This window comes from Nothoprocta perdicaria, unplaced genomic scaffold (genome assembly GCF_003342845.1).
Source record: "Nothoprocta perdicaria isolate Ctin4 unplaced genomic scaffold, notPer1 scaffold_201, whole genome shotgun sequence".
Lineage (NCBI taxonomy): Eukaryota > Metazoa > Chordata > Aves > Tinamiformes > Tinamidae > Nothoprocta > Nothoprocta perdicaria.
Window position 1 is genome coordinate 65,354 of NW_020455217.1, and position 26,573 is coordinate 91,926.

Consider the following 26,573-nt stretch of genomic DNA (forward strand, 5'->3'; position numbering starts at 1 on the left):
ATAAATCAGTTGAAAACAGGAAATTGCTTGATCAGCATAGTGGATAAGAGGGATGAGAGGAGAGGCTGTTAGGACTCTCCYCATAAACAGCGTGCATCCTTGTTGTGAAAATGTTATGAGAACTTTGGAGTTACTTAGTTACAAGGAAAAACATCACTCTTGGCTGCAGCTCTCGTAGGTACCTAGTCATTGGGCTCTTCCTTTGATTGCTGTGRTGTTGCTGAGACACCCCATATAAACATTTCATTGTGAGCAATGAAGCCMTTCTAATAACCAAGTCAACCTTCTGCACATTTTAACTCTTTGAGAAATCTCTTACACATGGGGCAATGCAGGAATCAACAACATTACATGTTAGAGGGGGAGAAAAAGCTAAAAATTTATCAAAGTAGTCAAGGAAGGTGTTTTTTTTTCTCCTCTTCACTGCTCTTTTGATATATCTAAGGGGAAGAAACACTGCAGAAACAGTACCTGATTTTTTAGCAGAGTAGAAAAAGGTTGTAGCTTTACCAAAAGCTTGGTGCAAATGTCTGTTCGGACTTGTGTTGTGTGATTGAAAGCAGTGCAACAGGGCTATATCAAAACCCTTTAGATTTAGATCGGTGTGTGTAAGGTGCTGGAGGCAAGGTTAGAACAGGATAGCAGTTGCTTGCCCAGTTCCCTGCTCAGCAGCACTTGGTACTAGTTTTGCCAGGACAGCACAGCTTTTGGTAGAAAAGAATCAAGTAGGGAAAATGAAAAAGGTGTTGCAGGTGACTCTGTCCTTGTCATATATGGACTCATAGGTGAAGGCTGCCTGGAATGGCAAGTCATATACATACACAGTCCTCTATAGTCAGCAAAGAGAGTTTCAACATCTTAAAGTTTATTCCTTGCCCAAGGCAATTTCTCCAAGCAATAAGTCACCTTCCACCTCACCAACCAGTTTCCAAGATACTCTTGGCTCCTCAGACCTTTGAGGCACACAAAGGCAGTCATTTGGGGATTTTTCCCCTTTAATGCTAGACAAAGAAAACATACTCAGTAAGGTTTTTTTGCARTGATCTTAAAATACTTTATTAGTCATATGAACAGTTATGAACATTAAAAGTCAGTAGATTTAGGCTRCAATACACTGACTTATGCATTCTGATGGTGACTACATTTTTTAAACTTATACATAAACATACAAAACTTCTACTATCCATAAGAGATGCAAAACAGAAATCAGAAGTAATATTTCATTGCCTTCCTGTAAAGATACTTGTTCCATTTTGATAGCAATGCGGCAGCTATCACTCCCACGGCAGAAGTGTTCAGGACAGGGCTCCAGCACAAGTGGGCACCAATAGAAGGGTAGTGGTTGTTCAGGTTGTTCTAACTCCTGGCTGATCTGGAGCAAACGGGCACTTGTCTGCTCTAGTCCTGCACTTAAGGTAAGATTGTGACAAGAAAATTGCTCTCACCATACTGCACTGAGGCCCACCATTTGTTTGTCACAGCTGCTTAAGTGAATGACTTCCCTCCCAATAAGCCATAAGGGAAACTCAAAGGAGGGAAAAATAGAAATAACCAAGCTATAACTCAGCAGAACATCTGGGAATATTTAGTGCATAATTCATATAACTCTAGTTTGGTGAGATAATCCTCTAGAGTCCAGGACAGATTTTAACAAACTCCATTTWATAGCTCGAGTTAGAAGCTTCTTTTGTATGAAATTCCAGAAAGGCAGGTATACCATCCTTGCCTAGGTCAGTATCTCAGATCTCACACTTCAGCACTCTCAACCTCTACTTTTCCTCCACTCCATGTACTTCAGAGAGCAAGGGTGCCACATTCAGGGACTCTGCTTCTTCCACAGAGATCTCTGTGCAAGGTAACATTTCATCCATGATTTGCTGCATGACTGTCTGCTGCTGCTCTGCCTCAGCCGCTGCTGTTTTTGGATCCCTTTCCCTCATCTCTTCATCTTCCATCAGATCCCAGGGAACTGTCTCTCGGTCATCCAAAGGGCAAAAAGCCTCCCCTGGTTCGGCAGCCTCCRTACAACATGGGCCCTGCCCCTCCTCAGCAGTCAGGACACTAGGCAGGGCCTCTTGCCATAGGATGCCCAGAAGCTGGTTTGCTGCCTCTGGAGACTTCTCCCCCAAATACAGCGACTCAAAGGAGTCCACGGAAGCAAGCTGCTCTCCAGCCTTGTCATTTGGTAGGACTTCCAAGGGATCCACCATCTCCCTGGTCTCCCGTGTAGCCTCCATAGCAGGTGGAAGTGCTGTCTCAGAGGGACACATAAGCTTGGCCCCCTCAATGAGCTCAGACCCTGTCTCAGGGGACTTGGCCACATCTGTGTCTTCTAGATGCTCATCACAAGGGCAGGTCTCAGCCTCCTCTACCACCAGCACAGCACCYGGGGACGGGCTCCCTCCCACCAGCCTCTCCCCAGTCTCTGCAGGAGGCTGGATCTCCCAGCTGGGGCTGGCCGCAGTCTCACCAGTGGTCTGCATGAGCTGGAGCACGTCTGCTTCTCGGAGACTTGTTTCAGCACAAAGGGCATCCTCACTGCCCTGTTCCGCCTGAGCTATATCTGCAGTAAGCTTAGCATCCTGAGCTGTGTATAAAAGCAGCTGGGCATCAAAAGCCTGAGGAATGGGTTCTCTCTCCTCTGTGCTACCTACTTCCTCCCTTTGCCACAGGTTTTCTAACTGGGTTAAGGTTGCGGCTTCTCCTTTAGTCTCTGTAACTGCAGAGGCCATCAAGAAATCTGCAGAGTCCCAAGCTGCCTTCTGAGCCTCAGTCAGTCCCCCGGTCTCTGAATCCAGGCAGGTGTCTCTGCTGTCCTCAGCAGAGCCAGGCTGCAGCCTCTGGTCCTGGCACCACGACTGCACCTCTGCAGGGCCTCTTTGGGAGGCATCCAGGACATGGGTGGGAGGCTGCTTGTTGATGCACGTTGATGTTTCCCCTGACACCTGCAAGATCGGCTTGGTCTCACTGGTCTCTTCAGTGCCATCTTCTGCCTCCTGCTTCATGCACCTCCCACAAGCCACACAACACATCTGCCTGCTGAAATTGCTCCCCATGTCCTCACTTAACAGAACCTGCAAGAAARAAAAGCCTTTTTATCAACTGCTTCACAGCAGCCTTACCTTCTATATCCAAGGTTTGTTTGCTTAATTCTTATACGACTTGACAGGGGAGCTGTAGAAGCAGCTGCTGTTACTTTGATGCAGTAACATAGTTTAGGTGCAGCTTGCTTCTAAGGCAGCCCCCTGAACTTAAAGGGGAGGCCAAGTTTATGCTTTCAGCCAGAGTGGCTATAAAGCAGGAGCCAAAACAAAACCAACGAMCCAGTCTTCAAGGATGAAAGACAAACCAGCCACAGTAATTCTCTATAGAGAAAATATTTTCCTGTAATTGAAACCACCTGGACCTGTTTTCTATACACAGCTGGTGCAGGAAGGTCAGCTTCAGTCCACAGGCTGACAAGGCTGCATTTTTCATCTTAAAAATAGGCATCCAGCCTTTCCATCAGAAAAAGCAGCAKCATATTTACAAGAACTATTAGAAAAATGCTCAGGCCATTAGGTTAAGCAAAGGGCCAATAAGCACTAAAAATATTCCTGAAGTACAAGCTTCATTTGTTGTCTTGTCATTGTATCCTAGTAGAGCATTTTTCTTAAAAAATGCTCTTGATAGCAATATGGCCTCTTTCTCTTTCCACACAGGGGGAAAGCACCAGAAGGAGACCACATAGCCTTCCCAATATACAAGTGCAATCTTTTAATATTTAATTAGAAAATAACATAATCACTGCTTTTTGGTAGAGGAGCCTTCAGCTTTTAATCACACTCTCAGCRTTTGAAGGCAAACAATACAACAGTTTTAAGTCACATGGCCACCTAAAGCTGCACAGTGTGAATCCATCTTTATTTTCAACAAATTTAGTCATTCACCAAGTACATTTCTTTATTACCAGTCCCCACAATTAACTTTCCCAGAACTACAGATTGAGAGCAGCATCCACCCTTTCAAGTTAAAACAAGCTTTTACTTACCAGTCTATGACAAGCAAAAGCAGCAAAATACCAAAGACCACAGACAGCCCTCAAGGACCTCAAACTCAACTTAAATAGTGGTGAGGGGCCACGCAAAACCCCTTCCCCTGGGTCTGTGAACAACAATGCTCTGAAACATTTGTTCCCCCCCATTCTAGTTCCTTTTTGGAAATAGATGTTACAGATACATCCTTTATATTGCAGTTGCAGGTCTTTTTTTGGCTATTTCTTGTTCTTTTTATCAGAGGATAAAATAAAAAYAAAATGCAGCTCCTCTTTATTGCAAAAACAAACGATGACTAGCAATAAATGTAACAGCTCACTATTGTAAAGCAGATTGGTTTGAAGCATAGGCGAGCGAGTGGTTYTCAGAGACAGGCTGGTGACGGGTGGTTTGGGATGTTCCTGGGCACCTTCTACCCTGACAACTTCAGAGGGAGTGAGAGCACTGCTAGTTTTGCTGCACTGGAAACGGGGCTGATCAGCATGATTAAATAAAGTTTTCATTTGGAATACTTTCCTACGTAGTTCCCTGCTTTTGTGAGGTCCCCCTAGTTGTGCATCTCTGCAGACTGTGCAGACAAATATAAATTGTTTGAGAATTTCACCTCAATGCTCTGAAAGTCTATTTTTTTTTTTTTTTTCCTTCTGCCGTCTCTGAAATCTCCTACCTGTCAAGGAGAAGACCAAATAACTTTCTCTGTCTTCAGTAGTAGTCAAGTCCTTGGAGATCTCACCTGATTTACATGTCCCTCCTAAGTGAAGGGAGGTCAGTCTCTAGGCTCACACATAACTCTTCCTCATAAACCATATGTGTTTTCTTAGTGCCTGTGCTCAGTGAAGAATACAAACATTTGTGAGACAACCAGACTGCAAAACTCTGGGTTGATTCTTTTCCTCTCTTATCTCATGGGGAATCTGTTGAGGGGGGAAACTAATTTTGTCAGATTTGCTGGACTGTGTGTCTTCAACTTCCATGGATTTCTTCAGGACAGGTGGAAATCAGGTTCCTTTCATCACACTTTTTTCCTACTGCCGGCAGCATGACAGTGGTGGTGTTCCCGAGGGACCAGGAGTTATCCGGGTCAAAGCCAGCACAAGAGACAGAAGAGTACTACTAATAAGCACATTACTAGTACTAAGTGATGTCAGCATGTTGCTTTATTAAAATTAAACAGATGCATTTAATCACACTAAATGGTAATAACATAATGAACTTAAAAAGATTTTTATTCATATTTCGGGTGTACATCCTCCATGTCGATTAASAGGGCTGAGACCTAATTGGTAAATGTGGTTTTCCGATATGAGGCAAATATGAAACAAAAAGCTTATTTAAGAGACTTTCATTCTGATGGCACAGTGTCCCAGCTCACATCTTACCCGAATGACATCCACAAACTCCTTTTCAAGCTACATATCTGACGTGGATACAGCTTGTGCATCTGGTGCACTAACTCTTTTGATACCTGGTAACATACTGATGATTATAACGCACATAGCTGACATGTTTAAGAAGCCCAGGATAGTTCATAATTGGTAGAGAAACTCTCTCTGGAGAACAATTGCAAATATCTATCAAGATCATCTCCCATAAGTGAATGATGTTGGCTGCAATATGAATCACTGCCTACCAGGGCACTTTCTAAATCTGTTTGGGAATATTCATCTTATTGCTGGCAAGAAAGGAACTGCTAAATGCAGTTAAGCTTTTTTATTTTTTATTTGTTTCTCCCTACTTATGGTTATTTCTAGCACACCGTTGATGACAGTCCATCACATTTGTTCGCTCACTATAGAGTTTCACGATGGCAAAGCAGGCTTAAAAATAGACTCCTGTGCATTAATGTAGCTCAGTTTGGGCATAATTTCTTGCGTAGGGAGCAAGCGTCACATCTGTGCRCTTGTCTTACTGCTCTTAGGCTTGCTCTTCATTTCCACGTAGACTAAAATCACATCTGTAATCATGTAGCATATCACATTAGGCTATTAATTCAGGAGATAAAGTAAACTGTTTATACTGTTTGGCATCCCAGACCAATTTCCATGTGAATGCAGAATGATAAGTGGTATATMTCTCAGTCCAAACTTCAGTTTAACGCTTAATTTGTGTGTGTGTGTATCCGTACTGCACGCTATATGTGCCAGAACTTTACTTTGAACTTTGGCCTGAGCTTTCCTGGAGGGGCAAACTCAACCTGGCAGCAAGATAGAAGCTTGCAGTTGGATAAAAGGCAAGTTAAGGCAATTTGGGGGTTTATGAATAAGTTAACTGTCTACATAAATACACTGTAGCTAAGCTGCTCCAYTACCAGTGTTGTCGCTGTGCTATGACCTAATTGTAATTGAAAGCTACTTTCACTGGGATAAAAGCTTCAAAGGTGATATACTGCTAAAAGGGCACAGAGGCAGAAATTGGCAACAGAACTATGTCAGATGATGGTTTTATCCCAAATTTTAGACTCATCACTTCAGAACAGCTGTCAAGTGTCACTTGTATATAAAGCACAGCCAGAAGGGCTGTAGATGAGCGTTCTCCATCAGTCAGATGGCAGTGTAAGCAGATTGCGGAAAGACCAGAGAGGTCAGCTTAAGAAAATAGTTTACTTAGATTGTAACACTGATGAGAAAGTAACACTGTAAAATAATAATTGTGTACATGTCTGAATGCGGGTCACAGTGGTGAGTCTGTGAGCACTGGGCACTTCAAATGGACCAATGAATAAAAAAAGTGATTAAAAGAGACCTGGTATTGCCAAGAAAAAACCTGTGCCCACAGTGCTCTACTAACTACTTTTCATCAAGGCAGATTTTTCTCTGCAAAAATTCCCAGTTTAGAGCTACAAGGCGTCGCATACAGGAAAGGTATGTACATGCTCTTGCAGAACAGCCGGGGGGAAAGCCCAGGCCCTGTAAGCCCATACTTGTGTGTTTAACATTTTCCAAATAGCTCTCTGTATCTGGATTGATTACTCGGTGTGAAAAAATAAGCATGTTTAAGTCTTCCCAAATTGGGGTTAAAATTTTGCTGTGGAACCAATGCTGGTGTAAAATTCYACAGCTGGTCAGCTGCAGGCAGAAAGATGTTATTAAACCTGTTGCTTTTCCTTTGTCTAATCCCTGTAGCACACTATGCCATCCGCTGCCTTTTCTCCGCATGCTTCCAGAAAATAGCTTTGTTTTCTGTCAATCCACAAATATTTGTAACAGAATGTCCCTGCTCAACACAAAAAAAAAAATGCAGAATTGTCTTTCACTCGGTCATTGTAGTCTGATTTCTGGTGGGAATACAAATAAAATGAAAACATAACTGCAAGGAGGAATCTCTCCCAAACAAACATAAAGGTAATGTTCTGTGCTGCAGAGCCAATAACATGTCTAGCATATAACCTGCAACATCCTATTATTAGATTTTGAAATTTAAGTGAGTTTAGGACAGTTTTCTAACCTTATTGCTTGAAACCATAAAATTCAGTTTGAAGCCTTACACTTGATCAGAGCCTATCAGTTCATTTTCTCAGTTACCCGGTGTTAGAGAGCCTGTTAAAGCACAGGAGATTATATAGGTGATTTACATCTAAAACAGGATAGCATTTGCCTCGCAAGTGCTGCAGAAGGAGCTCTCCAGAGAACAATTGCACATCCTGCGAAGATTATATAAGCAGGTAACATTTGCAGCAGTATCAGCATCTTCTCAGGTAGCCAGCCCCTAATCTGATAGGAAATTTTAAGWGCAGCAATTGCTGCTTTTATTTGCTTTGCTTTTCCCTGGCAATTATTTCCAAACTACTGAAAGTGCACAGCAATTCACACATGACTGATGGCTGTAGGAAGCTTCATGGACCAAGATTTCCCCTGAATTTTTCCTCTTCTGCAATGAAATAATCAGCTATGTTGATTAAAAAAAACAGAGGCAAGGTGAAAGTCAGTAGTATTTCTACTGATAAAGGGAGAAATTACACCCTCAAAACACCCCAAACACAAACTACCCATGGAACGAAGAGAGTATTGACAGCCAGGATATCAACAGACTTGGAGAACTGACATGCATGTGGAGGGAAAAGGAGAAACAGCCAACTTATTTTAGCGTAGATATTATTAAAAGCAACAGGAGTACAAAGGGAGGTAGACGCAACCGGGAAGCATTTATTAGAGAGGAAATATCTGCAGTTCGTGGCCTCCTGAGGAGTAACTCATCTTGCACTTTTCAGCTGTCGAGTACCACATGTTTCTGGAGCTTCTCTCCCCTGGTCTGGAACTACCCAGCCCATACAAGCTGAACCTGAAAAAAAGGGATTAAAACTTTAATGGAGAACACATTAGTGACATTCCTCTGGCTACAGGGATGCTCTACAGAGGCAGTGAGATGAGAGGGTTTGAGGAAAAGGTACCTGCAAGTGCAAAGCCTCCCAATTAATAAAGGGAAGAGTAATCATAAGAACAAAGCCACAAAGGAGGCCAGGCAATGCCTTTTTCCTTTCCCGGGGAATCAAATGAAAGCTGCCTTAGAAGAAATAATGATGGGACAGCCAAGCAATTTTCAGAAAGACGGGTTGGTAGAAGTGAGTGAAACTACAAAAGGTGCAAGCGCATGGAAAGGCGCTCGCCACCGTAGCAGAGCGAACGGGGACGGATGGCTCTGAGCTGGCAGGCGTGTGTGCAGCGCCGTGGCGGCGAGGGGCTCCGAGGGGCACGAAGCGCCGCAGCCTCCGCGAGCGCCCCGCTCCGCGGCTCCAGCACCGCAGCGGGAGGCGGCTCCCGGCCGCGCCCGCACCGACAGCCGCGGGCGGAGACCGCGTCCCGTGCTCGGGGAACCTTCTGGAAGGCGGGCGGGCCGCACCACGCACGCGCGGGGCCGGCCTTAAAGCGCGCACGTGGCGCGGGGAGCGCAGTGCTGCGCGGGGCAGCAGCGGCGCTGCGGCGTCACGCTCCGCATCCCCGCGCTGCCGGCTTGGTCTCCGCCTCCCGCTCCCTTCTCTGGTACGTGCGCTTCTGTKTCTAACCCCATGTGGGGCGCCGCCGCTCAGCCTGCGGGGTAAAGAGGGGTGCCTYGCTAACGATAAACACCCTATGCATCGAGTGAGCAGGGAGTTAAATTAGGCGGTTAATCGTGAGCATGCAAGACCTTGTAGCATGTAGCTGTTCAGTGGGGAAGTGCGTGGCAGTTGCATCTTTTATTATTAATGGGAGATGCTTGTCTCTGAAAGCAACCCGAGTTAGTACCTAAAGAGTGCTGCTGCAGGAGAGGAAAKGTTGCAAGATGCCTCGCTTTGGAGAGGGGGGAATGGGGGGTGCTGGTGYTGCAAGCAACTTGTTGCAAAGTTGTTGCGGTGATGGTGGAAGGAAGCCAAGATTGGAAAACAGGGTGGGAGCGAATGAGGCCGGGCTCCCACTGGTGGGGGTGGGTAGTAATGCACAGCTGTTTTAACTGTGTTCATTAAAGGTCATTATGTGGTCCTTACCCTCGAAGATGTGTTTTACAGCAGTTTCAGGCAACCTCAAAGAAAAATTAATTTGGTGCAAAGTGGAGAGAGAACACTAAATTATTTTTGTCTCTTATGGAGATGTTGAAGACTCAGATATCAAAATTCAAATGCAAAAAAAGGGGGTTGGAGGAAGAGAAGGGGTTCTGTGAATTGAGAATGCTGCGGACTAGGCAAGGTAAGTGACTTACTCCTTTGGAGGTGATGTGGAGCAGTGCAGCCAGTGTGAGAACTRAGTTAGCTTTAGCTGCTGTTCTTATTGAGGTTAAGCTTGCACGATGGCTTATGTTTTGTATTTTCCAGTTGAAAGGGACCATGGACAGCTTCTGTGAAAGAGCTAATGAAGTGAGTTTGCCATTAGCGTGGTCTTAGGATATTATCAAGCGGAAAACTCTGTAGTGGAGATCAAAGGTTTTGCCCTGACTTGTTCTGTAGCTCTCTGCTTTCTGTGTAGTCCATAATTAATGCTTTTGTGTGTGTGGAAATCAAGTCTTTTACTCAGATTTGAAAATAAGCCGYAAAACCTTGTATATACTTGTCAGATACTTAGTATTTCCTTAAGCCTTAGGTGTATGTGCTAAGCAGCTATCCCGTCTGATGGCCAACAGAGCATTATGCAGTGTAAGCATCTTCACCCCTAGAGGCAATTGATATTTTGAGAACAGACCTTGCATTTATTTAGCATATGCTGGTAAAGCCATACATCACCTCGCTAAATCAATACAGCCCATAGGACAAATAGCTAGTCCCATCATGTTGCTTAAACTAGTTCCATTATTAAAAGCTAAAATAAATTGTTCATTGAGTGTCATTAAGTTTGTAAATAAATATGGGAAATACCACACTTTTTTGGGCATAGTGCTTTCAAAGGCAGGTCTACTTTTATCTGTTGAGGTGCTARGAAGKGCTCAACAGCCTTGAATAAGTAGAACTCTTGGACAATTGATACAAACGCAATAGATGTTGTTACTTTTTCTCCTCCTCCTCTTTTTTAAACTTCAGGGGAGTGAGATGGTGAGATATAAATATGTACTTCATCATATGCTGCATGTAGCTTAGTGCCTCAGAATGGTTTCAGCTGCATGRGCAGCACGTAACACCTTATCTTAGGGCTGTGGAAGCTCTTGCTGAAAAAAGACCAGCTCAGGAGACATCTAGAAGCTTCGTGATTTCCTATGAACTTGTGTGACTTGACACCTGTGTCTCAGATGCCTCTTAGGAGGCAGAATACAGAGGCTACAATGTAGAAACCAAGTACTAACTTGGGTCTTTTAAGCAACAATAAAGAACAAYGTAATCTTTCAGGCTGACGGCAATGGACAAATCTACTTCAGAGGTGGTTGTTGCATGGAAGTATGGCATGTGTTGACTAGCCTTGCTYGGAGGACATGGCTGTAGGGGGAAATAAGTTTACTCCCTGGAGATGTTTCATAAGTGAATGCAGGTGTTGCCCTAGAGGCAATATACCTTAGACAGGCTTCAATAAATACATTTTTTGTTTGTCTTAGCATAGTAATCAAGTCCTGGATTGCATTTATAGTGGGAAGGCAGTAAGACAGCTGCCATAATGTATAATAATGCTTAAGAGTTCCAGAGAGGCTCATTGACATGATGGTGAAGGAAACCTTCTGGCTGGGAATTAGAATTAAGAGGCTGATGTTGTGGGAATTATGAAGTGCTTTTGGTGCAGGAGAAGCCTGGTCATTAAGAAGAGTACTGAAAATCGGCAGCCTCAGTTTGGTGCTGCTGCAGAGATTGTTCTGAGCTCAGAACTGTGACTGCCCATCCCAGTCCGGTATTAAGGGCTAGGCATGAGTTGGAAGGCGTGGTGTCCCTTTTGTGGCTTTTGCTGGAACTTGGCCTGCCCTGGGCTTGCTTTTGGCAAAGCACTGAATCTGCTGCCATGGCCGTTGGCAGAATGGTTCTGTCGTGTTTTTAGAAATAATCTATATGTTTCTCTTAAAGCAGTTCACCCTTGTGTTGATCCTCCATTATTGTGCAAATATAGAAAGCATATAGGCACTAGGAAAAATAAGGAAATAAGGAAAAAGCATTAGATGCAACAAAATACTGTTGTAAAAGGAATATATTCTTGAAATTCATATTTGGAGCCATATAAGCAATATGACATAAATTGCTGGAAGGTGTATGCTACACTTTATTGTTGCATCTATTAACTTGCTTGTTTTATATGAAATGGCAGTTGTAWCAGGGCTTGATACACATACATCATAAAGGCTAAAAAAAATGTATCAAGATGCTTAAAAGGTGCACCAGGTGGTTTAAAAGAGGCTTAGGGATGTCATGAACTACATATCTCTCTTTGTCAAGTGAAAGTTTCTAACTTGGAGTGAATAGTTTCAATTCTCTCTAAGAAATGAGACTTGTTTGCTCTGAGAACTCGGCATTGTCTGTCTGAATGGGTTTCTTGAGCCAGAGAGCGAGGATCATCTTTATTCCCTTTATTGGCTGCATTGGTGCCTCATGGCATGCAGTGCAGATGAAAGGCAGTGTCAGCTGTGCACCCATCTGCCTTGAAGTGATTTGCTGCTGGTGCCTGTGTCCGTCTGTGTTGAGGAGCATTGCCGGAGGTAACTGTGTGTCTCGTGTCCATCTGTCTTCAGTAGAGGTGGACCTGAACCAAAGCTTTTAAGCTGCACTTCATTAAACTTGGGGAAAAAATCTGATCTGGGCCAGGTCTACTTTACCAGAAATTACTATTTTAAGTCTTGAGGGTTTCAGAGATGATTTTTCCTTGTGTTTTCTTTGTTTATGCATGTGTTTACAGCTAATTGTGAGCACATATAATCTTGAATGAAGAATTAGAGAGGACAGTACAAAACCTGAAGTGGTAGAATTTGCATTCTTGCATTTTCAACCAAAAAAAGCGGGGGGTGGAGGGACAAATAAAATGGGCCAGCAGTAATTGCCCAATKTCAGGCTCTTTTGCCTACTTCAGAGTGGTCAGACAACTTCCAGTGCAGCAGGAAAGAATTCCTGACAGTATTAACAAATAGGTCTATCAAGGTCATGTATATGATGCTGGAAAGCTGGTGGGCAAAGAGGAGAAGGTGACAGAAAGGAAGGAAGCAAAGACATGCTTCCTTTTGCCTTTAGGTGTATGCCTTTCAGTGGCTGCGTTAGACACTGCTGCCATAACTGGGGATAAAAGGTAGCCCCCATTGTTCTTTCACATGCCTCACATCAAATAATACCCCTGCAGAAACGGATGGAGAGCAAAGTGCTTTATAAATTCTTAAAACCTTACTCTGAACTATCAAAATGATCATTATAATACATTATTCAGTCAGAAGTACTTTGCAAAAAGGCTGAAATATGTCTTCATTGCAAATGTATCTGTTCTTAGCAAATGATTAGTTGTCACTGAAATGTAAATCTTATTGTGTAGCTGCACTGACTTGTTCTAATTAAGGACTGTATGTGAGTCTCAAGTTAGTTGGATTTGGAGCTAGAGTGTTTGGCTGTGCTGTTTACCAAACTGTAAGCATGCTTGACAAAGTGTGTGTTATGGTAGAATCTGAAGATTGAATGGCTGCAAGTTGTCAGGAGCTTATTGAATAGCTTAACTCTTCTCTCCATGTCCCAAAGGGGCAGCACTTTGTGGTAGCACTCAAACTGGCGTGAATGTTATTCATTGGGAACTAGCTGGCAAGTGGGAGAAGAGAATGCCAGCTCCTGAATCAGAGCACAGTTTGGCTTCTGAGGTTTGCCACCAGTGTATTTGCAGCTGACTGCTTTATTCTCAGGTAACCTCCCAGAAYGGGTCTCCTGTTACTGCCTTGAAAGTAAGGAGAGGCAAGATGARGAGAATCTGCAGTGGCAGAGAATGAGGCAGCATGTTCTGTCTCGGGAGTGATGATGGCCCTTGTCCGGACAAGCAGAGGTCTACAGCAATTCGTGTGAGCCTGTGTCTCTTGCATACTGCCCTCAGGCATTTAAGGTGATCAGAGTTGTGCTTCTTGATGGTAGTAGCTTCCACTTTGTAAAATGCTYGCATGAGCAGGTGGTAGAGCAGGTGGTTCCTTCAGTGGAGCAATGTTGACTTGCAGCAGTGAGGTGAGAGGGCTAATGAGCAGCTCTAGGGACCCATAAGGGCTCTTTTTTTGTGCTCAGCAACAGAACCAGCAGGGTTGGAGGAGATGCCTGATCTCTTCTGTCTTTTTTCCCCTCTAAACCTTCCTAAAGGGCCTGTGAAAAATGCTTCTGTAATGAGATAATCTTCTTGCTTAGATGCTAGTGCTAATGGTGRTGCTTGTTGGTAAAGAATGGGGGAAAATCCATGTCCTGTTTTCTTCTCTAGTGTTGAGGATTGACAGTAATCCAGGCAGTTGAGAGACTTGTCCTGTGTGTTCTCTGACTTCATTGTGCAGTAGCTGCTGATCCTCGCATGGATTAAATGAATATACAGTTACACTGCAACTTGCTGTTAAGCTCAGGGGAGGAAAAGATTTTGTTTTTTTCCTGGCTTTGTGTAACCTGGATGTTGAGGTGGAGGGAGAAATTTCTGCCCTTTTGTCTTCATTTGGCCCTGAGAGCCTAAAACTGGCAAGGCCCATTAATTTTTAATTTAGTTCTCTCTACACTGCACTGCTGTTGTGTTTTATGGGGACATTATGCTGCAAYGAAGGCTTGTAAAACAGAACTTAAGTTTGAAAAAAGCACAGTTGTACATAATATGCATGTTGAAGTGGAAATGAATGGGTATTTATAGCGCAGCTATATTTTTATTATTTCATCCTTGTAAGCCAGCTGAGTATTAAGACATAATTTAGTCCAGAGATCCTGAGGCATTAAATGAAGATCCCTATGCGTTGGGACAAGCTTTGCAGGTGCTGGTAYGGGAAAAGACAGTTACTGTTCTGTTACAATTGTTGTCTTGTATCCAGTTTTCACAAACACCTGCTTCCCTTTCCAGCCTTGACCCCAGTTTSCTGTAGGTGAATGTGTTGGGTTAGTTTTGTGACATTTTTGAAATGAAACTTTTTATTCGCTTTACCACTGTCACTGCAAGCCCAAAAAGGGGGAACTGTCCGGAGAGACTTGCACTAAAATGTGGCGAGGTGGTGATTACACACCAAGAGCTGTATTATGTTTCATGGCAGACAGCTTCATGTAGCTCCTGCTAAAAGCTGTGTTCTTTCCCTGTGCTCAGATGTTCTCATTTCTGGTTTACCTTCTTATCTTGCTGGGGAAGTGCGTCAGGGATAGCAGCACGAAGGGGAGCCTTGGGCCCTCTGCATGTGAGGATGTGTTGGAGAGGAGGGCTGGCAGCGTGCCCGAGACCTGCCCTTGGTCCTCAGTGTTAACGCACAGAACTTGACTGATTTACCTCTGTTCTTGGTAAGCTTGTTGCTGGAGAGAGGGTGCGTGATTTGGAAGGGCCAAGCWGCTTGAAAACTGCAGCATCTTAAATCTCTCCCTCCCTCTGAGCACAGATAGAGACGAGTAATGAAAAGTTGATGAAGCACAGGAGGAAGTTTCTAGTCAGCRTGCTGCAGTGATGGTGAGTGGGGTTTTCACAGCTCGCTAACCTCTTAAGTGTTTAATAAATCCAAACATGCCATTCCAAGGATAATGTGGCCCTGTTACCGAAGCAGACACTCCACTTGCTGTCATTTTTTCTTAAAAACTGACCTCGGAGCAGGACCAATTACCCTGCTAACAAGCTGAAGACGAGGTYTCCTTTTGTGCCATGCGGTCAGCTCTGCTGAAGGTACTGTGGTTGCTATGGTGCTGGTGCTTGAGATGCTAATAGCAGAAGTGGTTTTGATTAAGTGATGAAGCATTGGGGATGTAGGTTTTTCTCCTGCTTTGYCGTATAGATTTTCCTGGTTAATCATGTGGCCTCATTGGCAGATTGAGGAAGAGGCTTCTCTTGTGCTATCRCTGATGCAATGATCTCTCATGGAGGCAAACTGGAGACTTTGAGCTGTAGTAGAGCCTGAAGACATAGCGGTCAATGAGCTGCTGTGCTGGACGAGGTGGCCTTGCATGAGGATCTGAAGCTCTCCTCCTTTTTAGCAGGMTGCAGTGCTGGAGATGAACAGCTTTCCTGCAAGCTCACTTTAAATGCTATGGTAGGTCTGTTAAATGTGTGCATATATACCTACTGGATCCAAAAGTGACTTGCCACTTTTGCAGGCATTTGTGCTGTTCAGTGACATGGAACATAGCTTAGTACAAGCAGGTAAGGGCCTGTGCTGTAGGTGACAGCAGGTGAGATGGTGATTTGCATGGAGAAAGTAGAAGCCTTTACATGTAGCAGACTGTACATTGTCAGCAGTTACAATAATATCCTCTGCAGGCATGAACACAATTTACAGTGGATTAAACACTCAAATGAGTGAAAGCAGTCAGAATAATAAATTACGGTTTGGTCAGCAACAAAAAAGAAAGAGGTTCCAACTGTTTACCCCTGCTTAAACTTTCAGGGCAGTTCTCTTTGGTTTTGATCATTTTTGGTAGGTTATTGTTTRAGAGTTTTTTCTGATTTCTGGAATAATGTATGATGCACCATGTACCTCTGGCTAAACCTTGTAGAAACATGGCATGTTAGTGCTGCTGCGCAGTGATCAAGCGAGGATGACATGGTGGGAAAAGAATCTGGTCGCTTYTCAGGTGCAGCTTCATGTTTGGATGTGTTACTGTCTCTTTGAATGTTCATAGATGCATAAGAAATTCCTTGTTGGACTGCTTGCAGAATCCCTTGATTAATCTTAAGTTTTGTGCTGTTTTTCTGCAGAGTGCAGGAGGGCAGAGGAGTCCTGAGAGGCAAGGTGCATCCCTAGTGAATGCGGAGGCACCTCGGATGGGTTCCTGGCTTGTGACCATGTGCATATGGTAAGTTCATGGGCCGATGGGCTCTGCTGTGACAGCGTCTCTGTATTTGCTTGCATGCACTTTACAAATGCCTGCAACAGAATATTGCAAAAGTTTGAATTCCTGAAGGATGAGAGGAGGTTAGATGCAAGCCAAAAGATTGGTTCTGTCAGGATCTTGCTGGGTTTTACAGTCTGGCAGCTTCATTACTTGAAGAAATGATAACTGACTGTATCTGAAGAGGTGAGAGGAGGAGTGATTTAGATCATGTCCATTACCTGTCAGCAAATAATATTGCATACAGCTTCAAGGAATGAATTGAGTGCATCTGACACTATTAGTAGCTCTGGTTTGACTTTTCCTTTCTGTCATTTATAGTTATTTTCTTATTTTTGCCCTAAATTGACTGAAATTTCAATACCACTTCCTTAAATTAAAATATTCAATGCTGCCCTTGCTTGCTTTCTTACTACTGCATAATGTAACTCTTATGTTAGCTTTTCAGCGTGTGTGTGTATTTTAGGTGGTACTCAGCACAACTGTAGATACTTGGAATAACTTCAGTTTAGGAAAATTTAAATGATAACTTTTACCTGGGCGAGGATTATCCTGTGTACCTAAGGAAATTGCTCAGTGGGCTGCTTTCCTCTCATGGATAAGGGATGTTAGTAGAAGAAAGCTCAGAGACAGCARTTCCTACGGCAAGCACCTGGCCATGGCAGTCATTAAAAAAAAACTGGCATGATGCAGTCTTCTGATATGTTAATCTTACTTCCATATCACATACAGCTTTCCTAAGTATCATTTGAACTCTTTAGCTCATAGCTAATACATATTTATGACTTGAAAATAGCTGACAGAATAATTGCATGTCTAACTTCTGTTTCCCTGTTAAYAAAAAAGTCATGTTGTTGCTGCTACTAATTAGTAATAGAAAGATAAAATACTTAGGGGGGTAGCCTATGCAGACTTTGCTTCTCAGTCAGTGCTTCTGTAAATGTTCAGGGGTGCAGTCTGGACAAGATCTATTAGTCTAGGCACTAGCTTCAGCCCACGGTTTTCATAGCTGATAACATGTCATCTTGCTTAGCACTTGTTCTCTGGTGCTATTTATTTAGGCTTAGAGTGTAATATTGGGAATATTTAGCTTCTGTGGAGTCCCACAAATATTTGAATAAACTGTTTTGAGTTGAGATTCAAAAACAGTATTTCTTGGTTTTGGGGGGAAATCCCTGTTACAAAATGGCAATGGAAGACCAATGGTAAGGCTGTGGCAGAGTTGGGCCATTTCTGTAGTCTGYGATAGAGTGGTTATTCCATCCTGTAGAGCTCCACTGCCTCTATGCCCAAGGGAAATTATATAATCTATATAGATCTCCCAACTAGGTGAGTTTGTGTAGCAAATAGCTGAGAAATTGCMTTTGTTGATGCTGTTTAAATATAGCTATGCCTTGCGTAGCCAACTAAAGTGGTCCAGCAGTGGMGGTTTAAATCTCCCCTTGAAGTTACTGATCCAGTTTGAGCTCAGGAGACTTGAACTAGTCCCCATGCAGGTGAACATAGCTGGTGCTTTCAGTAATTGATGTTGATGCTGCTCCATTTCCAAATGCCTGCAGTATGAAATGAAGTGTTTTCAAGGCTGTTGGTATTAGGTTAATTACTGTTTATCATCCCTGACCCAAGGAAAGAGAAGAGCGTGCGTTTTGGGAAGCAAATGGCACGTATGCATCCACAAGAGACTGAGAAGTGAACAGTTGAGCAGAAGGGGATAGTTGTGTAACTGGCTGAGAGAATGTGAAAATGACCAGATATGAAAAAGGATAGAATGTAGGAAAGGAAAATGACTTTATTCAGCCTGAAAGAGTTGGCCTGAGTAGTTTTGAGCAGTGTCTTTGAATGTCCTCTTTAAAATTTGCTGCGTTTCATCAAGCTCTTCAGTCCTGTTTTTATGCATTTGYTTTTGCCTTCACAACATGGGAACTGTGAATTTCATAGTTTAATTATATGTAATGGAAAATGCWTTTTTCTATTACAGTCTGCTACCTGATGTCTTAATTGGCAATGTCCTCATTTGGTTAGTGTGGAATTGGAATCAAGTTCTGCATTTATTTTGTGTATGCATTTGTGATGCTTTTAAATAGCTCTCTGCTAAATCCTTGTTAGACAGTTCTCTGCTTTTCTTAGTGAGTCCAACGTCCTTCTGTAACTGCTTCAACCCTGATTTTTTTTTCAGCTGAAATAACCAGAACTGGGTGCCATGTTTGAGGTGGATGTGTGGGTAAGCATCTCAAAGGGTGTCAGACCTTCCTACCAGCCCCCAATCTCCTCAACCTTAACTTTCATCTTTTTCTGAGCATTTGAACAATGATTTTTTTCAAGAGGTATTTGAAAACTTGGGACACCTGAGTCATAGTGGCTAAATTAGAGCAAATGCCTAGTGTTAATTTACCTTCACTGTTGTGGAAGWTTGTTTGGATCTTTTTTCCCTGCTACATTTCACTTAATCATTTACYTTGTAGGAGATCTGCTTTTCACTCTGTGCACTCTGCCCACTTGTATATAACAAGGCCAAGTGCAATAGCTTTGCTGCTATATGATTTCTCTGTCCAAAGAGAATAGGAGAACCTTGACTTACCTGGAAACTGTCATGCTTACCTTAGAAGTATAAAAAAGGTCCTAAATTTAGGACTGGGCATGAGACTTTTTTGAGGGTGCTGCAGAGGATTTATTTGTATGCAATTTTCAATCTTTTCACTATTTTGACACCTCTTGGCAGCCTTTCTAAGTGCTTAAACAGCATATTACTGTGAAGAATGGTTTTAGCAGCTATATATTTAAATTGGGTTAGGCTTATTTACTGTTTGATTCTTGGCTCTGACGGCATTTATTTCTGCAAGCAATTGCTGCCARATGAGTTGTTTTTTCAGCTGAGTTGAACAGGTTCCCGCCCTTGCATTTTTCTTCCATTTGCATTTTCTGTCCTTTCTCAGTGTCTGTCACAGCTCCCTAGTTAAAGGCTGCTTTTGGAAGTCAGGGCTGCTCCACACCAGTGCTTCTGCACGGGTGAGCCACAGCCCCTGCCACTGCTGCTGCTCTGAGGAAATGCCCCTGCAGCAGAGCTGTCCCCTGCAGTGGGGCTTAGGACTGGGCTTGTAAGTTAAGGCAGAGGGCCTGAAGAGATAAGGTCCAGTTTGGCTTGAAGCTGGCTGTATCAGCTGTTTAGTGTTTTTTTTGTAAATACCTCTTAAGCTTACATGGTTGCGTGATCTCAAGGCTTCTCTTGCTTGCAGAGAACTATACATGGTAACTTGGCAGTTTGTGTAAGATAGAGCTTTCCTTGCTCTTAATCAACTGAACCACTTAATCTTGATTTGCAGACTTAAGATTTTTTTTGCCTGTGCTGGGCATGAGTAATATAAAACAGATTCCACTAAGTCTTTTTTTGTTAAAGCAGTGAAATAAGCTTGAAATCTAAGCAATGTATATGCAGTGTGGTCAGTAAATCAATCACTTCTGTCTAGGTACAAATTACTTTCAAGGGGTAAGTGCAGAAAACTTCATATCCAAATATGGGAGCACAGACCCTTAGATAAGAATAAGAGGCAGTGACAGTTGTCACTGTTGTCAGTGTTCGAGACTTGGCTGCCTTGCCTTCTGTGGTGATAACCTCCTGTGCAGGCTTTCTCTTGTGCAAGAGCTTTACTGCTTGTGGGTCTTGCAAATCTTCCTGTTACTATAGTTTCAGACACTTAAAAAGCCATTATCAGGCTCAAATATCTTGAGATTAGACCAGGCCACTCRGAATGTAACATCCATCTGTCTCAGAATGAAAACCAGCTTTGACCCTGTCTCCCCTTTGGGGATATTACTGTCTGTCTGGAAAAGGCCTGTGTTTTAGGGTTGTAGTTCTGATGAACTCTACTTCTGTTCTTGGACAGAATATTTTTGTGGTTTAAGCACAGCTGTCTGTGTGACTTTAGGACTGCATTGCACAGATACAAGAGATTGTGCAAAATTTTCTAGGCTGATCTACTGCCTTGAAATTAAAACTCCAGGAARAAGACTTAAAATCATGTCTCTGAGAATACCAATGATTGCCTTTCACCTGAGCTTGCAGGAAAGGAGCTCAAACTTCATACTTGAGTTACGAGGATGTTTGAGCAGAGGATGGAGGTGGAAATGAATGCTGCTTTATGCAGCACTTCTGATTTTACAAGGCTTTTAATCATACTCTGCTGAGAGTTTCCCTCTTGGACAAAGCAATTCCTGGCCTAGACCTACTGTTTGCTCTCTTGTGAAACAGATGTATTTCTCTCAGTTTTGGGGGCATCTTCCTAGCTCTGAATTGTCTGGGTTTGCTCGGTACTTCCCTGACCTTGCTACCTTTGCATTTCCTCTTAAATATGTATGATTCTACGGGGACCCTTTTCACTAAATGCGGTGTTTAATCTGGAGGATGCTGCTGCTGTAACATTGCATGGCTTAACAGAAGAATAATCAAACACAAATTTTGAGCTAGGAAAATTGTCATCTTTGGTAATTGGAAGTTTACTTCCAAACAATCAATAACAAATGTCAAAGTACCAATCTATTCAGAGGATTAATTGGAGACACTTAGGAGAATTAATAATGAATACTCAAGTGATAGTTCCTTTTAACTTTGCGAGAATATTAAGACAAAGTAAACATCAGAGGAATTGCAGTAAAGCAGACAAACTGTGGGGAAAATTAGGTATGCAAAATAGAGCTGCATAAATTTGCATGTTAATGGAGGAGAGTTCCTGAAATTACCATACAAGCTGAATATTAAGTATAATAAACATAAATACAACAAAGAGCTCCTGTGTGGTAAGAAGGATGGTACTGTGCACAGGAAGAGCTATTGCAGTCATTCTTCAAAGGGCTGTAACTGTTGAGGCTGGCTGATAATGTGTGCACTATGTCATTTTTAGATGTATAGTGCATTATTCCCTGTACATGCCAGAAGAAATGTTTAAGGTATGGATTAAAATAACTGAAACAAATTTTTCTGTTGGAAACATCTATATTCCCCTAGCCATTGTGTTTTTTATCTCCTACAAGCCTGTAATTGTCTGATGGAATTTCAAGCAAAGGTAAAGATTAAGTACTACTTTATGGTACCTTTCTACGTGTTTTGGAAACGGCTTCTTTAGGAAATGTTTATTGATGTTGCTCTTGTTAAGCTTTCTGAAGGGTTTTTTGATTAAAGAACTTAAATACATCTTAAAATCCAACCCCCCAAAAAAGAAAAACACTTCAACAAACTTGTCCAACCGATGCAAAGGATTGATGAAAGAAATCTTTTTAAATATTGCTAATAGGCCTTCTAAAATAACGYTCAATTTGAAGGAACAGTGTGGATAGAATATGTTTTGCTGTGTTGCAGCAGATGTTGTGAGAACAGTGAGATAGTAGTCCTCATAAAGGAAATAATTGATCTTTATGAAGGAAGGTATTTGACTAGGAATGTGATAAACCCTTCCAGACATCAACTGGATGTTAGCAACTATCAGCTGAACTAGAGGATGACTCATGTCTCCAGGGTCTTGGATGAGAAGAGAGGACAAGCTTTTCTTTAAAWTTTAATCTCAGGGCTTTTCTGAAGAGTGAATTAAACTTAAATGTACTATTTTGGAAGCAGAAAACAATGTTGGCAAGAAGTAATTGGAATGGTACGGTGGTGTTTTAGCTCCTTTCGTGCAACACAAGTGTGTTCTGGGCAACACATTGAAGTGAAATTGGGCAAGACTATTAGAGAGCTTCTCATCAAATGCTGTTAYTCTCCAGAGATGCCAGAGGTGGTGGCCTGCATGAGCCGTCTTGCTAGAGATGTGGAACAAGAAATAACCTTTTTCTGTGTTCTGCATGTTCCCTGTGTTCTCACTGTGACCCTTAAAGACAGAGTAGACCTGGGGCTTGTTAATTAGTAGCCCTGCTTGATGCGAGTGTCCTGTCTCCTGCTTGTCAGGTCAGATGGGCTGTAAAATCAGGCAGAAAGTGCTGCCTTTCTAATGAAGTGCTTAAAATAAGTACCAATTAAAGCATTAAACAAGCTCTGCTCCTGAACCAGCGAGACATTTTGCCTCGGTTATTAAATGACAGATTGCAAGCGAAGAGAAGCTATTASCAGGGAGCGTTAGTAGCACAGTGGCTTTGCTCTTTGTTTGCWTTAGCCAGAATGGACACATGAGCAAGTAATGCTTGGTGTCAAGGCTTGTTCAGGGTATAGGTTAAGCAGCAGAAGAAATGTGAGTGCTTGCCATGGAAATAGTTCTGGAAGCCAGTAAGATCACTTGGATGCAGTGATAGGGACCCTGTTCTGTGTTCAGTGTGTAAATCGGCATGAAGCTGAAGGCTTTGACCCTGGGTATAGGCAGGGTATGTGTGTTCCTTAAACTCTGAATCAAGACAGTTACTGTGATGGAGTTGTGTACTTTATTCTAAGGGTAGTTTATTCWGTATTAGCTAGAAATACAAATTATTCAGAAGTGGGAGAACTGMTGGTTAAAGGCTCTTGACTGTGCAGTAACTCAGTGACTTAATTCCCTTTATGCCTCTTGCTGCTGCTTTCCACCACCCATATAGTAATGTAACAATCAAAGATGATGATTAAAGATTGTTCCCATTGTTTTGGTTTTTGTGTCTGCTGTGACATTCAGAAAACACTGCATTTTTCTCCTAATCTGCTTCTACAGTTATTTTTTTCAGCAAGAGTTTATCCTGTTTCTTCCTGTTTTAACTTAGTTGACCTTGAAACGGCTTTTAGCTTGGTAACGCAGATATCTCAGTGCTCAAAAGTAGAGATGGGGGGGGGGGAAAAACAAAACAAATTCCCCTGCTTTGAAAATGACTCTTTTGTATTTTTCTTTGAGTATAATTCACTCTCTGGGTTCCTCCCATGCTAAGATTTCATGGACTCAGCTCTCAAACCTACATTTTTCTGCTTTTTGTCTCAATGTGGAACACTGAGACATCAATTAAGTTACCGTTCAATTTCATGAAAGGCCTCAAKTCTTGACCTCCTGATGATTGCAGTGTCAAAAGGAAGGCAGAATATGAAAACAAGCAATTGGAAGCATGAATCACTATGGCAGCCCAGCCATCCAGCATTAAGACTTTGATGGAGACTGGCACTAGAAGGAGAGGAAACTTCCATTGCATTTGTTTCAACATAAGTTGAAATAAGATTTTCAAGAGTCCAGCTATGTAAAGAGGGTAGACCCTTGCTGGCTTGCTGAATGGGAGATGAGCTGTAGCATTGCCATGTCCAATGGATTTTTTCTTCAATGAAAGAACAAATTAGAGTTGCTGACTTGCTGCAGGCTGGTGTCATGTCGGGTATTTGAGTGGGATGTGCAGGCAGAGCCTGTGGTGGTTACTGGGCATAAATCCTCAGCTGGCTGGGTATCTGGCAGGTTATGGCACTGAGCTGAAATGCTCATTATCTGGGAAACTTGTCTGTACCCGAGTATCAAATTGGCTCAGTTGTCTTGAATTACACTGAGCACCATCTAGTGATTCYGTTTCCAGCTAAAAGCTGATAAATAATTACATGCAAGGTAGTGGTCAGGGTGGAAATACTTCAGCTGAGGAGCAGACCTCATCAAACCATATTTTCCCCTGATGAAAACAGTAAAAGCTGATACAATATTTTATTTGAATCAAGATGATAATTGCTGAATGATTACAGTTGGGATGTTTTTGTGTTGACTTTGTTTTTTATTGCTATCTTATGCTTTTTCTTATGATTAAAATTGGTACTATTTCAGGAATTTTTTGTAGAGTGGGTATTAAATTTTATTGACAGTCTTCTCTCTATGTGTGAGGTTTTTGTGGCGTAACACCGCAGGATTTGGCAGGTTGTTCTGAAAACTTGCTTCCCAGTACAGTAATGGTTAGAGGGCATGAATGACTTTAGAGTTTGTCTGCCACTGCCTGATATTTGTATGGGCATGGCAGCACGGCAGGCTGACTACAATTTTAAGATCTATTTAACTTACTGGGATAAAATGAGCTTTCCTTGCACGGCGGCCAATTCATTGCTTGGAAGTGCAGGAGCAAGGAAATACCCCTTTCTCATGCCATCTGACAGCATTTCCTTGGTTTTGTGAAGTAAAAGAGAAGCATCTCAGAAATCAGATATTCAGTGCTAATTATCAGTCTTTCCTATGCTGCAGTGCTGAAGTAGCATTTCTGTATACTCTTGCTGGCAAAAGTGAGGGTGATAGACCTTGGGGATACATGCTGTTACTGAGATCATGTAGGTAATCTGTGGCCTTCTATTTTTACCAGCATTTATGTGGTAGGCTTTTAATGACAGCCTGTTCATAAAGCAATGTGTCTGCTTGCTGGCTGAGCATTACAGTGGTGCTTTCCTTAAACTTGCTTTCCAAGAAACCATGCAAAAGTAGCAACTGTGGAATCTGCACAACTTTGCGCTCTCTTGCTGCTTACATTTGATACTGGTCCCCTGAAAAGCAAGGCTGAAAAAAGGGACTAATGCAGGAAACCTGGGAAGGAATTTGGATGAGAGAGACCAAGTGAAATCTTCTGTGTATGCTCTTCACTGTTGCATTTTAGACACCAAAACTGTGTTCTGTGCTCTTATTCCTCATTAATTTTGTATGTGTTGCGCTGCTTTGCCTGACCTAGAACTGCAGGCTGGAGATGGACCGTCAATGAAGAAATGTGGTGGCAGCTTCCAGTGTGAAACGTTGTCAGCTGTGCTTGTTCTCCTCATCCTCTCCAGTGCCTGCTCACCGTATGGGATGGTTGTCCTGTGTGGTAGACCACTTGTGTCATAAATAGCCAAGGAAGCTCTCTTTATATGCTGCAGCTGTAGAGCAAGCAGTCAGGTAGCAGTCACTGCTCCCCATGTGCTTGCGTGTCCGCCTGTCTCAGATAAACCTCCTGCCTCAAGAACACATGGGCTGGTAAGACACGATGTAGCTGACAGGAGATGCTAAAGGGCTGCTGTTTGTCACCCCTGTGGTGACACTGCTGATAATGGGGAAGCTGCAGCTCAGCCTGGTTTTCTCGAACATTGCAAATTACCCAACAAGGAGGAGAAGCAGCAGCAGAATTAATCACTACCTGGAAAACAATTTCATGCTAGACTAAACTGAGGGATTAAAGCTTTTTCATGGGCAAATTCACAACTTGGGTCTTGGCTTAAAGGGGGTAGTGGGAGGAAATAAGGGTAAGAATTCATACCAAAGAATGACTGAAATCTAGTCTATAAATAAGACTAACAGGGAGGCTGAATGAAGCTACTAACTGTGGGATAGTTGCCTACCATGTAAATCTACCATGCGAGTTTGCCACAAGGTAAATGTATTGGAGTGGTATGTAGCTTGCTGCAGTGGTTTCCTTGGGATATGAACATCCTGGATGCACTTGAGTGAACTGTGAGAAGGGAGGGATTTTGAAATGTATCGGGAGGGTGTGAATGGGAGAATATACTTGTACCTTGCAGATGGTGCTGACATGTGCAAGACCCAGATGTATATGTAGGTATTTAAAATAAAAATTTACCTCATGGTTCTCTTAAAGGCTGTGTAGACCTGTCAGCTCTGACAGAGTGAGTCTTAATAAAACCTTGCATTTCAAGAAGCATGCAGGTGGAAGAAACTTCAAATGCTGTGTCTCTATTGATTAAAATTTCAGGTAGTGCTGATACTGGCATTGTGTGCATGCTTATGGGATGGGAATAACTTAGAGTTGGTGGACTCATCTATACTTGCGGAGGCTGGGARGTTCCTGTGCCACTAGTGTTAAAAGCTAGTGTCTGCCCCAGTAAGGGCAGCTGGGGGGAACCTTTCCACCACACCATTTGGTAGCAAGACTTTGATACTTCTGTATTTTTGCAAAATAAAAATGTTGTTCTAGTTCGRGTTAGGGGATATCCCGTTACAATTCTTGCAGGGAGGAATATAAGTATCTTTCTATTACCAGCAAAAACAAAAGTACAGTGCTGCATCAAAACACAATACCAATTCCACCAAGACACTTTTTTCCTGTTGAGCTGATCTCAAGTGTTCTTCCCTACCCATTACCACTCTAGGGGAAAGTCTAATAACTCACATAATTTTATCCAAAATGTGGGGCTGCTGACAGTGCTTCAGCTACTCTGTGCCRGCCTGGCCCTAACCTGTCCCACTGTGTCCATGGCTGCTGCTCGGTTTGTGTTTTCTGTGTCC

At 42.7% G+C, this 26,573-nt stretch overlaps 1 protein-coding gene across 1 annotated transcript; it reads right to left on the reverse strand.

Moving 5' to 3' along the window:
- Window positions 1–1,110: 1,110 nt before the first annotated feature.
- LOC112946310 lies at window positions 1,111–4,054 on the reverse strand. Its single transcript, XM_026038115.1, has 2 exons — window positions 4,031–4,054; window positions 1,111–3,074 (listed from the first exon to the last, which is right to left on the reverse strand). Exon 2 carries the CDS (start codon window positions 3,054–3,056, stop codon window positions 1,770–1,772), a length of 1,287 nt encoding a protein of 428 aa, XP_025893900.1. The 5' UTR covers window positions 3,057–3,074; window positions 4,031–4,054; the 3' UTR covers window positions 1,111–1,769.
- Between the last annotated feature and the right edge of the window lie 22,519 nt (window positions 4,055–26,573).